Here is a 13,480-nt window from a genome sequence, read left to right as displayed (position 1 = left end):
TCCATGGGGTCAAGGCTCATCCCCAGCACAGTGCCAGCCTTCTTGATGAGTTTATTGAGCTCCACATCCCCACTACTGGGATTTGGAGTTGGGAGACAACACTTTTTGGGCTTTGGGTTTGGCCACTCTATCAACAGGAAAGGATCACTCACTTTGCACTCAGAAGAAGGAGTACAGCTGTGGGGAACTGCTTACAGTGCACTGACCTCTGCAAAGACACGACTCACTCTGAAGAACAAACCCCAGAAGATCAGAGTTCGTCTGTTACTATGACAAAGGGGAGGTGTCATTCTTTGATGCCAATAATGGGACAACCATCTACACTCTTAAAAACACATTAACTGAGAGGCTATTTCCTCTCTTCTTTTGTTGTGACTTTGTTCCTCTGCAAATCTGCCCAATGAAAGTGTCTCTAACAGTAGATAAGCACACAAAGTATTGATTACTGCAGGACTGGTGTGAAAAAACTTTCCTAAATAGATCATCAGTATGTTCCTTCTGTACAGTAAGTAAGAGTATTGAAACTTAGATGTAGGTTTAATCAAAGCTATAAGATAATAATAATACCGCTGTCATTGATAAAAGCCATGTATCTCTTGGACGTGTGTCAGGGTTAGTGTTAATCAGGACCCTATGCAGATGGCAGAATCCGGAAGGGAGTGAAACACAAGGGAGAGTAGACTAGGGTCGGGGCTGGTAGAAGAACAGGGGGGCGTATTGAGGGTGCACTGGTGCTTGGTGGGGCATGGTCCAGGCGAAAGTCCAAAGGGAGTCCAAAGGGTAATCCAGAGTGAGCAAAAGTCCAGAGCCGGGTGATCCATCCATGACAGACATGACAAAAGTTCACGAGGAATGACGGCAGCCGAAAGCTTGGGAGAAATTAGAATCATTTATTGGGATATGGAGATTTGGCGTAACCCGCTTGGCTGAGGGCCGACCTCCCGGCCGTTGGACAGGGAGGATAGGACCCACCTTAAAGAACCAAGCGGGACCCCCAGTCACCAGTGCAGAAAAAACAAACAAAAACAAAAACCAAATGATTATTAAACTAATTCAGCCAAGGAGAGAAAGTGCCTGCTTGAGGGTACCGGGGTTAGTTTTGATGTATGCATGATAAGACTCGGAGGACCAACGGCCGAGATGCTTGATGAGATACTCGGGTATGCCTTGGCGAGCGGCAGAGGACGCAGCCCCTGATCTGAAGGAGTTCCCGGAGAATTGTTCAGGGGGGTATCCGGCGGTTAGAAGGATGTCGTAGAGGTGAGAGAGGAACCAGTTGCGGGTCACGATACGGCCCTTCTCGTTTATGAACAGAGGGTCAGTAGGCAAAGCTCCGGCAGAGGTGCGAAGATGTGCGTAATGGGATAGAGGCTCGTATGGGCTTACGTATGAACAGAGTTTGAAATAATAGATGAGAGTAACAGACGCGAGTTGGTCGGTTTTGCTTTTCTTGAGATAGAAGGTCAGTGTATCGGAAGATAAGATGGAGATGTCGGATAAGCAGGGTTGAGAAGAGGGATCGAAGGATGTGGAAGCAGCGGTAATTTCAGAGCATCTTAGGAAGCCGAAGAAGGCTAACAAGAATAAAGATTCGAGAATGCGGTCGACCCAGGGTGAGTGGTAACCCGACCTGAGAACGTAGATGCAGGATTCGAGGATGTCCGAGGTAAGTGGTGTGCGTTGGTTCGGAAGTGGTTTTTCAAGCCGCTGAAAGCCTTTAAGCAGGAGACTAATTTGAGGGTGGATAAGGGAGGGACAGGTCGTGCCGAAAAGGAGTTTATGGAGGAAGTGGATGGCGCACAGGTATACTTTGGTGGTGGATGCTCGTACCTTGAGTGAGTTTCTACAATAGCAAATGAAGGATGATACAGTGAGAATATCGAAAGAAGGGAATTTTATGTTCGTGGAGAGGTGGAAGGATTGGAAGCCCTTCCAGGCAGTCCAGTAAGAGTTGAGAGTTCGAGGGGCAATCCATAAGAGAATAGTTTGCTGGGCCAGCTGGACATAGTGATTGAAAGGATGATTCAGAGGAACGTGAGTTCCGAATAGGGAGGTACTGTGCATAGGTTCGGTCTTGCGTCTGGTGCCAAGTTCCTGAATTTCTGAAATTGAAAGCGAGAGAGAGAGTCAGCTATCTCATTAAGGTGACCTGGAATGTGAGCAGCTACGAGGACGAATTGATGTGTGAGAGAAATCCATTTAAGGCGGCGGAGAAATTTCATGATAGATCGGGAACCTTCCTTTGTTAATTATATGGACTACTGCATAGTTGTCCGAATGGATAAGGACGGATTTTTGTTTCCAGTTGTGGCCCTAAAGAGAAGCTGCAACGACAATTGGAAATATTTCGAACAAGGCAGATGACTGGTCGGCGAGAGGGATCGAAGAGAATTCAGGAGGCCAAGGGGCCGCAAACCACTGGCCTTTGTAATAGCCTCCAAAACCGACTGAGAGGGCTGCGTCTGTGAAAAGCTCGATATCCTCGGCGTCGGAGAGGAGGTCATCGTATTGCCATTCCAGTTGGCCAAGAAAAGCTGCCAAAGCGTGAGCTCGGATTTGCAGTCGGGTGAAAGGCTTACGTGGTGATAAGAAGAGGACACGGAAGAGGTGAGGTCGAGAAGTTAGGAGATGAATGACCGTCCTTGGGGAATGATACGCATGGCGTAATTGAGGTGGCCAAGCAGAGAGAGAAGTTCCCTCTTTGTGCAAGATTTGGCGGAAGAATAGGTAGAGATATACGTCTGGATCCTGTCAATCTTGTCGCGAGGCAGGGAGGCGGAGAAATTGATGGAATTGAGGATGATTGAGGGATCTGCGGTGGCAGATTGCACATTTTTGCAAAAGACATGGGAAGAAGAAAGTGTGCACAGGCCTGGTGAGAATCCGAAGGAAAGGCCGGCGAGTAAGATGTGGGTGGAAGAGGGGTCGGGGTGACGGAGCAGTTCGGAAGCAAGAGCGGGGATATTGATTGGGGTAGATAGAAAAGCCAGTAGTCATTTTGGGATGCTGAAGGTGGAGCGAGCATGGAAAGGCCGGCGGGCGCAGGAAGAGGGAGCGTGAGCTTCGCCGCAGAAGCTGCAAATGTGGAGGAAGCGACGTAGAGGAATTGAAGTTGTTGCAAATTTGTTGACCTCTGATCATCACGATGGGGCGACCACAAACGTCTCTGGACCAGGAAGGTTTGAAGAAGACCTGGCGGGAGAATTGATGCTGAGGGGGAGAAGGGGCAGAGTCGGGGTTGAGCTTGCGGACTGTATTTGGGCAAAGATTTGATGAATGTGTCCAAAAGGAACATAAGTCGCAGGAAAGAGGAAAGGCGGAAAACATGATGTCGCGAAAAATGCTGAAAGCCAAGCAGAAGTCGGAAATTCAAAGGACTGAAGCAGAGTGAGGGTCAGAAGATTTGAGAGTAACGGAAATCGAGCCGCAGTCGACTGTTCTGGAATCGGAGTTGTAAGTAGAGGAAGAGAGAAGGTGAGCTAGATTGACGTCCGCACCTCGTAGAATTTGCTGCTGGAGTGAAAAGGGAATGGGAGGAGGACTAAACTTTAGTGCGTTGGGAGGAGCTGGGAGAGGAATGGCTGTTCAGAGAGAAAAGTAAAGGGGATATTGGAATCCAGGGCCGAAGGCATGGGATGACTGATGCTGTGTTGGACACCGGGGATGGGAGAAGATGAGGAGGGAAGAAGAGCAGAAAACAGATTGTGGTAGGAGGGGTTAGATGGATCTAGGGCCTGAAGCTCATTGGCTTGGGATATGGAAGCCGAAGGCTGTTGAGGAGGAATTGAAGCAGTGGCAAAGGCTGCATGAAGGACTGAGGAGTCTGCCAAGTCGTCTTGGACGCCAGGGGGTGGGGGAGGGTAAGAGCCGCCTGCTGGCTGAGCTGGGGGTCATTTACTGGATGGCCTTTGGGCCGTGGAGACCACAGCAGGGGCCGAAAGAAAAGAAACCGGGGCCTAAGGCACCAAGCTGGTGGTGCTTGAGCCGTGTTGGATGCCGGAGGTAGAGACAGAAGACAGTGCAGAAATTAGATTAAGCAGAGAAGGGGGTTGGGGAGGGGTGTGAGCCTGGGGCCTTAGACCCGGCAGCAAGGAGTTTAGGGAAGGAGGCTGGGTGGAAGAGGCTAGGTGCGGTTGTTCAGCAGAGGAATGGATTGGTTGGGGAAGAGACACAGACACAGATATATCAGGACAAGACAAGACAGAAGACGTGACAGGCAGAGGCGCGGACGGCCTCGGGGTCCTCACGTTGGGATTAGTGGCGGCGGCGCGGGTGATGTCATTGGAGGGCGCCGGGGGAAGCTACGTAGCTGATGTTTCCTTTGTGTAGACTGCGGTTAAGTACAGGGAAAACAGAGCTTTTTTGGAAGCGTTTCTTTTAAAACGGACTCCATGTTTTCGAAGTATCCTCTGGAGGCTTGCTACTGTCCAGTTGGAAATCGCGACAGATGATCCAGGAGAAGGGGGAGCCGATGAGCGTGAAGCGCGGCGGCTGGGACATCCTCGAGAGAAGCGGCGGTTATTTGGAGACTTTGCCGTGGAGGGACGGGAAGGCTGGGTTTGTGATGAGAGAGGGACTACGACGGCGGAACGCAGTCTTCAGCGAGGAGTTGAATCTTGTGAGGACTGGCTGGGAGATGACCGGCGCTGATGTGGCACGGCGGGTGAAGGAGGCGATGAGACGGAGGTGAGGGGAGCGGGGGGGGGGGGGGGGGAGACTGGACTGGACTGGACTGGACTGGACTGGACTGGTTGAGAGGGGTAGGAGAGTCTCCTGTGCTGCAGAAAAGGTCTTCTTCGGAGCAGCGAATTTGCAGATCCATGAAAAGGGAGCATGGATTCGAGCTAGGCGAAAATGAACCATGCAGAAAACGAACGAGGAAGAGGAGAGGGTGAAGTTTGATATATATGGAGACCGGTTGCTTACGTCAGGATTAGTGAGAATTGCGTCAGCTGTATCGAATGAGCTCGGCTGCTTTCATTCCTCCCGAACTTTCATTAAAAACTCCATTTAAAAACCAGAGCGGGATCCGATGAAGGGTCAGGGAAATAAAAAGGGGTAAGGGGACCAGGCTCTCCCAGCCCCGGACCCAGATGTTCAAGACGCAGTCGTGAAGCCTATGCCATCGAGCCACTCCTGGACCCGCTGGTAGGGGAGCTTCTGGGCATCCATCTTCCAAAGCTGAGCCCAGAATGGTAGGAGCGTCTGGCTTTTGTAGGGAAGTGCTGGATAGGAGTCAAGTGCAGGAAAATCAAGCAAAAGCGGGAAAGAGCTGGAGCACTCTTAAGAGGACTTATGGTTGTGACAGTTTGATTAACACACTCTGAAGTCCCAGTAAGTGTACAAGACACATCCATATGGCTCTGGGAAATGTGGGATAATATCTAGTCTGGGTAAAAGCTCTCAGGTTATTTTTTTATCTTAATGCTCAGGAAAATTGTTTTATAATGACTGTAGCAGTAAGTACTCAAATGTCATCTATTCTGAACTTTCAAATGGAAATTCCAATGAATGCAAATGAAAAGACAAAATAATATAAAGATTAAATTGTTTCTACCTGATAAGATACATAATGTATCAGTATCCAGAATTCATTTTTTATGAATGAAATTTTAGAGTTCTGGAAGATTACTGTTGACTCATATTGTAGAAGATTGTCAGAGCTATGCTGCTGTATAGAATGTTACACACAAAATCAGGATAAGCAATCATTATTTTTCAATACTGCTGAACAACTATAATAAAAGACCAAACTAATTTAGGGAATTTACTTATCATTAAATGTATTATAATGGGATGTAAGAAGAAAAACATTTTGCTCTGGAAAAAAAAATTACAGTATATGTTTATGGAGAATGTCTGGTCTATCAAAATTCTGAAACAAAGTATTAATTTCTAACAATTGTATTTTTACTATAATAATCAGAGCCAGTCTTGCATTGTATGTCTGTGGTCTTTGAGTTTAAAACTCCAAAGTCACCATACAGTTTTCTACAATGTCTCTGCAGATCATTAAGCTGTCAACTATGAAATGAGCATGAAATGGGCCAGACAACCTCCCTTCATCTGTAAACGTCTTGTTTATTGACAGCAATGATTACAATATTATACATAGTATTTAAATGACACAAGATAGTAAGATAAGACTTTATTGATCCCATAGGGAAATTGATTCATTTCCCTATGGGAATATAGTATTTACTGTACTTAAATAGTGTACTTAGTACACTAGACTGACAGCAAGTCTAAGTAAATAGTGTACTTACGTAAATAGTATTTACTGTAAGAGAAGTGGAATGTGACTTTTTAGAGTTTTTGGAACATGCAGCAGCAGTTGTGGAGAGAAGAACATACAGTTCTGTAAAATATGGTACAGTATATTTACATTTTCACAAGACTTGAATGATGTTCTTTGTGAAAGATTGATACTCAAAATGCATTACATTAAAGGAATGCTTCCTTGATGAACATTCTCATAGAGCCCTCTACTTGTAATGGTAGCCGGTCCAGGCTCCCATGAAGCATACAGATGCAGCCATTCAAAGTGAGCGGTACAGACACGTACCGCAGGTAATTGGCTGCGTTGTCGCGTATCATGACGCAAGATGGCGCGGGGTACCTCGGTACGTGATTGGTTGACTGACAGGGGCACTCGTGGTCCGTCGGTCTGTCGTAGAAAGACTTACTGTACAGTAAACGTCTTTACTGTGCCCGTTGTAGATATTGAATTTTACCACTGAAGGGAAATCTTAGTAGCTGAGCATAAAAAGAATAGGAGCATACTGTAACGCGTGTGAAGGCCATAAATGATATTAATTTTGGAACATAAAAATACAGTATATAGCTGGTCTTGGTACTTTAAAGAAAAAAATCCACACCAGTATTCCATTTCTCCCTAAACATTTTAAGCTTCGAAGTCTTTAACTAACGTGATACCGGAGTCAACAAGCATACTTTTAGAATTTGATTAATAGGGAATATAATATGGAATCACGTATCTAAAGAATTTAATAACGGTATTTAATAACGGTGCCTGACTAGCAACTCACAGGTTGTGTGTTTGAATCCAGCTGGTGCTGGACTTTTCTTTTAACAAACATTTCTTCGAAAAAATAGAATAGCGATATTATGGACAATCAATTGACTTTTATATTTCAAAATATCTCAACATGATCGATTCTAAGTCATTTTTGATAACAATGAATAGTCACCTTCTTCCCTTCCGACAACGGTCCCTGCTTCTGCTTCCTGCTTCTATTGTGTGTGTGTGTGCAACAGAGTAAATTTTTATAGAGAAATGGAGGCTGGACAGTATGCGTTACAATATAAACATTTATATTGATTTAAATCGTGTTCTGATTTAAATCGCAAACGCGTGTTTAATTATATGTGTTTTTTAATCATAATCAGGCTAATGCAACATAAATTGATACAGTATCTTTGTCTTCTAAGTATCTTAATAAACTTTCAGCATAGCTTTCTACCCGTTAAGATTTATATTTCTTGGGATTTTGGGATCAAACGTGGAAGGATTAGATTGTAATCATTTTTATTTGTCAAATACGTGATTGTATTTCTGAATGTTATGTTACACCTGCAGTAGTTCACTGTTTTAAATACATCGAATTAAGAAAGTTATGTGTAGCACTTTAGATCTTTTTTTCTGAACCAGGGAAAATCTGTCTGTGTTGTTTGTCAGACTTCAATAAAACACAAAAACCATGAGTTCTGTCCTGTGGAGGAGGCTGTGGTGGATTGTAAGGTGAGAAAATATAGTCTAAATAAGCTTTAGAAAGTTTACACCTTAGCTTAGAAAGCAAATTCTGTGTTACATTTTTTGACAGTTTGTAAACATGTTCTGTTTTGATTAAGACTGTAATTAAATGTGTGTGTACAAAACTAATATAGCAAGTGATAGGAACTGACTTTATTATATAACTTTTGTTAATAAAATTGTGAAATATCCTCTTCGTTTGACAAGGAACTGAACTGCAGTTGAAGTGAAAAGAACTGCAATAATTCCTTATTTAAATGTGCAAAACATTTATAGTATATGTTTATTTACATTTTCATTTATTACACCAAGTGACTTCTTTGAACAACCAATTAAGATTAATTTCTGTATAATTCATTCCATAGTTTGAGCAAGAGACAATAGAGGCACTATAGATTATAAATCCATATTGAACACAAAAATATAATTAAAACAAAATAAAAGGATTTTTACATTTTATAGTTTAACCACAGTTTCAATGTAAATTGCTAGGCCAGACTCTCTGATTTCTGTTTAAAAGTTCTACTGTCTAGGAAAATCATGTTTGTAACAAGAACAGACAAGAAAGGATTAAACACTGGGACACTGTCATACTGCGTAAAGGTTTTAAATTTAAAAAAGCATTCTTTATATGTTTTCTGCTTTAACAACAAAATACTGTACTTTCACAATAATGTCAGCCAATTTTTACATGCTGTTTCAATTTATATGACTTAAGGCTGCAGTTAAACAATTAAGATCTCAGTGAAATAGAAACACAGTCCAACTGTGAGGAAATTCATCATCAAGTAATGATCACAGTAGAGCAGGACTTCTAACAGTGGGGTGCTATAATTCCACAAAACTGCTATACTTTCCCAGAAGCTCAAGGCTGCACTGAAGTTCTTGCAGAAGAAGCTGAAAGACTTTAATAAAGTGAAACAGAAATATGACCAAACTGCAGAGCACATTAAGGTAATCTTGTTTTAAAAATATCGGAGTAGATTCAGATAATCAGATGAATAATCAGATGAAAAACAGTTCTGCATTTACAAATAAATCAACTACAAAAAATGCAATGAGAAGTGTTTCTACAAGATATTCCTGTAATCACAGTATATATCTATTCCTATGATTACAGAATATATACAATATATTCTTATTTCCCTGCAATTTTCCTGTATTCCTATTTGGAATCATACAGTGCATGTATCAAAAGGTAATTTATAAAGCAATCTTTATCATCATGCTTGTTATTACCAACAGCTGATTTTGAAAACAGTAAATTTGTGATTTTGTAAGAGAGAGAAAGCCACCCAAAAATCTCCCCAAACACAGAATAATGCAATTCAACCAGAAATTAACACTCTTCATTCCAGTTTCAGGCCCAAACAGTTGAGAGGCAGGTAAAGGAGAAGTTTGAGAAACTTCACCAGTTTCTACGAGATGAAGAGGCGGCCAGGATAGCTGCACTGAGGGAGAAAGAGGAACAGAAGACTTGGAAGATGAAGGAGAAAATTGAGAATGTTACAAGAGAGATGTCATGCCTGTCACACATAATCAGAGCCATTGAACAGGAGATGGAAGCTGATGAGATTTCATTTCTGCAGGTAGAGATGACTATGACCACAGTCCTCTGAATGCAGACTGACAGTAATGGCCACATTCACACACTGATAGCTGCAGTGTGCACTGTGCTGTACTGTAACATTGAGGAATCAGATCTGCTGGCATCTAGGGATCTCCTGAATTCTCCTGGAGTCTCCAAGGTTGACAAGTTATCTCCCAGATATACAGTAGCTACGTTCTCTTCAGTAGAACAAATCTAACACAAATATGACCAAATTGCCCAACCTGACCTCACTTTCATTGAAGAAATGCCAGGGAATCCTCCAGAGTTGACAATACTGGTGACAGCTAGTGCACAATAGATGTCTCTTCATTGACAGGAGTGAATTTCAAATATTAAGACAAAGATAATTATTTTGTGATTCTTTTTATTATATTTTTAAGATTTTGTATGTGCAGTTTAATACTGTTCTGCATTATATCTGAAATATTAACAATTTGTTTGTGTAACATTATGTAGATTTTCAATAATATCTACAGTATGTGTTTTTTTATAAAAATATCTCCTTACATGTTTCCATCACTTCATGCAAATATGGAGTCTGATCTCAATTTGTCTTCAGCTGTGATGTTCATGGTCAGTGATCACAATGATAGAACTGAATTGCTATGTTCTTTAGAATACATTAGTATTTGTTAGATTCTATTAATACTTACTAATTTGTCACATTGTTTTTGTTTTTCAGAGCTACACGGACACAAAGAGCAGGAGCAGGTATGTGAACTCATCCTGTTTTCCTCTTTCTTATTGTACTGAGTCCGAACACTGACTCCTGAATATTATTGCAGAGCCCAGCTCACACTGCAGGATCCAGAGGAGGTTTCAGGAGCACTTATACAGTAGATGTTGCCAAGCACCTGGGCTCTCTGAAGTACAGACTCTGGGAGAAGATGCTGGGGATTGTTCAGTACAGTGAGTACTGGGGGGCAGGGATCACAAGGGGGAGGGATTTACAGGTTTTCACAGTGCAGAAGGAATAATGAGATTTGTAGAGTCAATCAGATAAAAGCAGTGAGAATGTGGCAGTCTGTGTAATTGCCCTGTAGTGAAGTGACTGATCTCCTCCAGTTTGCTCTACAGGTATCACTACATGGTCAGTTTGTCCTGCTGATCCTCTCCAGACAGTGTGTCTGTAGCTTCCTGTCTCTTTAGTTGCTGTTCTCCTACTTTCACTAACAGAAATGTGTATTATAAGAGTTACAAGGCTTTATTAATATTATGTTTATGTTTATTTGTTTTCAAATACAACTATTTTGTCTTTTTAAAATGTTTAACTTTTTATTTCATTAGTAGTGTTTGGATTTCCCAACTGAAGGCAGTAAATCCACAGTTATCTTAAACTTGATACAATTTAATACATTCATTTTCAAGTATTCTCTCTTCTCATTTTAAAACGTGTAACTGTTGATTGTTTTTACATTGAGGTCATTTTTATTATGTTATTATTTGTTATAGCTATTCCTGACTATGCATTTTTTCCCAAACATATTTAATACATTTCTTTGACCTTTGTATTGTTTTAGCTACTTAAGGTTAAAAAAGGATTTTTAATTAAAATATTTATTTATAAAAATATGTCTTTCAGTAGGTCAGGTGATTTTCATGTTTTCTTCTTTACCTATCAGCTCCTGTGACTCTGGATCCCAACACAGCAGAGCCCCACCTCTTACTGTCTGAGGATCTAACCAGTGTGAAAGGCAGAGCTGAGAGACCACAGCAGCTTCCTGACAACCCAGAGAGGTTTGATCAACCTTTCCGTGTGCTGGGCTCTGAGGGATTTATGTCAAGTAGACATTGCTGGGATGTGGAGGTGGGAGACAAAACTTTTTGGGTCTTGGGTTTGGCCAATTTATCCATTAGCAGGAAGAGATTATTCACTCTGAGCCCAGAGGGAGGGGTTTGGGCTCTACGGCTGTGTGGAAGTGATTACACCGCACTGACCTCACCAGCAACACGACAAACCCCTGAAGGTCAGAGTGCAGCTGGATTATGACGAGGGGATGGTGTCATTCTCTGACGCTAGACATAGGACTCACATCTACACTTTTAAACACACATTTACTGAAAAGATGTTTCCAATTTTCTGGCCTGGTGCCACTGACCCTAATCCTTTGAGAATCTGTCCAGTGAAGGTATCTGTCATAGTAGGTAGCAACACAGTGTTTTGAAAGGGAATATCAAGGCAGAGCTGGAGAAAAAAAGTTTCAATGGGTTTCCGGTGTCAGGCTTCTCAGGTTCCAGAATCAGGTGTCCCCCAACAGGACAGCAGAAGGAGACAAACTCAGACACAGGACTGGTCATTAGAGGTGCTTTAGAATTGTCCCTTCTTTATTGTAAGACTTTGTGGAATGAATGCTAGTTCTTCATTGTGGTGAGATAATCTACAATATGTGCAGATATTTATCTGAATTTGTTTTAGTTTCAGTGGTAAATTTAAAAATAACATCCATGCTGTATTGCTTTACCACAAGAAAAGAAACACCCTGGATGGGATGCCAGTAATGTATATCACAGGGCACACAGACACAAACACAGACATATACTCACACCAAGGCAAATGTTCCTTGAAGATAAATAAACCTACTAGTACAGTATGTCTTTGGACTGTGGGAAGAAACCCATGTGAGCACGGGGTGAACATACAAATTCCATGCAGATAGCACCCCTAAGAATTAAACCCAGGTCCCCAGTGCTGAGAGGAAGCAATGTTAATGTCACAGAGTGAAATGTGTTGTAAGATGACCAGGGGAAGGGTCATTCATAACAGATATTTTTGGAATGACCTACTTAAAATACTAGATATGGACCTAAGCAAAATGGCTGCCAAAAAGAATCAGCTGACCCGTATATGGAAAGGCTCTACCCTGAGAAACAATGAGACACAGCTGAGCCGCGTCAGGAACCAAAAGTGCCCCGGAGGCAGTGAACAGGGCGGAAGCCGATGAGGTGAATGCAGTTTGGAGGAAGAGAGAGGACAGAGGTTTTTGTTAAAGATCGGACTAAAGAATAACGGACTACTGAAAGGGGAAAAGGTTTATGGTTTTTGGATTGCGGATAGTGGATAAGGATACATCGCGGATTGGCTTTATTACAGACTTTTGGAACTCGGATCGGATCAGGATTATAGGAACGGATTACGGACTGGATTTGGAAGATAATTGGAGGAAGAAACGCCACGAAACTCAGGAAAGTACTTCTCTCATGTACATAAACTTTCCCCCAGAGGCACCACAGTGTGTAGAGGTAACAGGTGTCAAGGACTACTGTATGTTGACTTTAAGTTTGCATAGAATGGCCACAGTCTTTGTAAGAATGCTGCATTTGTCTTCCCATTCCCATCATAGACCCTCCTAGCATAGACACTGGTTAATATTGGGTGATATGTGGGATTGCAAGATACATCTAACTGTGCCTCAGACTAAGATGGGGCTCTGGAAGAGGGTTAGAATACACAATGCATCTTAATGCCTGGTGATCTGTTTATAGCCACTAGTTCCGTAAGTCCCAAGCACTTAGCTCTTTCCACAGCCAAGACATCAGAGACACTTCTACCCCTCAGAGAATGAGACTTGATCCCTGACAATTGGAGTTTTCTTATTGTAAGCTCCAAAAAAGAAGTTTCAGCAGAGCATTTGAGTGGGGACAAAGATTGCAGAGGTGGACCCAGGAGAGGACTCAGACACCAGGAACTTTACAGTGAGCAGCTGAGGAAGGCTCCATGATCATTTTCCTCCCTACCTGACATGGACTCAGAGAAATCAATTTAGTGAGAAGAGCATGACAGACCACATTGTTCAGGCTGGCCAGGACTGAGCACCGGTAAATGTCTTCTCTGTGGTGGAAGGAGGAATGTCAGGTCAGGTTACTGATCAGAGCTGCAGTTTTCTAAACATCACTGCTGGACTGCTCTTTTGGGACATTTTGCTTGGTAACCTGGGTGAATGGGGTTCTTCATATGGTTTGTGAGTTTGTGTCCCTTTTTAGTTTATGTTATGGTTGCTGTGTGATGAAATAATTGGGACGCTATTATAATGTCTAGATTGTTGGTGCACCAGTGGTTATGGAAAATAAAAATAATCTGTTGCTGGGGAAAAAAA

At 42.5% G+C, this 13,480-nt stretch overlaps 1 protein-coding gene across 1 annotated transcript; it reads left to right on the top strand.

Moving 5' to 3' along the window:
- Window positions 1-4,447: 4,447 nt before the first annotated feature.
- LOC102699142 (E3 ubiquitin-protein ligase TRIM35-like) lies at window positions 4,448-10,268 on the top strand. Its single transcript, XM_069195752.1, has 7 exons — window positions 4,448-4,686; window positions 5,094-5,148; window positions 7,700-7,762; window positions 8,636-8,728; window positions 9,133-9,363; window positions 10,069-10,097; window positions 10,172-10,268. The coding sequence occupies exons 1-7, from the start codon at window positions 4,448-4,450 to the stop codon at window positions 10,224-10,226; spliced, it is 765 nt and encodes a 254-aa protein (XP_069051853.1). The 3' UTR covers window positions 10,227-10,268.
- The last annotated feature ends 3,212 nt before the right edge of the window (window positions 10,269-13,480 follow it).

The sequence above is a fragment of the Lepisosteus oculatus genome, chromosome 11 (genome assembly GCF_040954835.1).
Source record: "Lepisosteus oculatus isolate fLepOcu1 chromosome 11, fLepOcu1.hap2, whole genome shotgun sequence".
Taxonomy (NCBI): Eukaryota; Metazoa; Chordata; class Actinopteri; order Semionotiformes; family Lepisosteidae; genus Lepisosteus; species Lepisosteus oculatus.
This window is presented reverse-complemented; position numbering and strand designations above follow the sequence as displayed.

Excerpts from the sequence above, each read along its gene's own strand:
- LOC102699142 (XM_069195752.1), top strand. The coding sequence starts at position 4,448 with ATGATCCAGGAGAAGGGGGAGCCGATGAGCGTGAAGCGCGGCGGCTGG. Across the intron at positions 4,687-5,093 it reads AAGGAGGCGATGAGACGGAG|ATGTTCAAGACGCAGTCGTG; the intron begins GTGAGGGGAGCG and ends CCCCGGACCCAG. Across the intron at positions 9,364-10,068 it reads ATGAGATTTCATTTCTGCAG|AGCTACACGGACACAAAGAG; the intron begins GTAGAGATGACT and ends TTTGTTTTTCAG.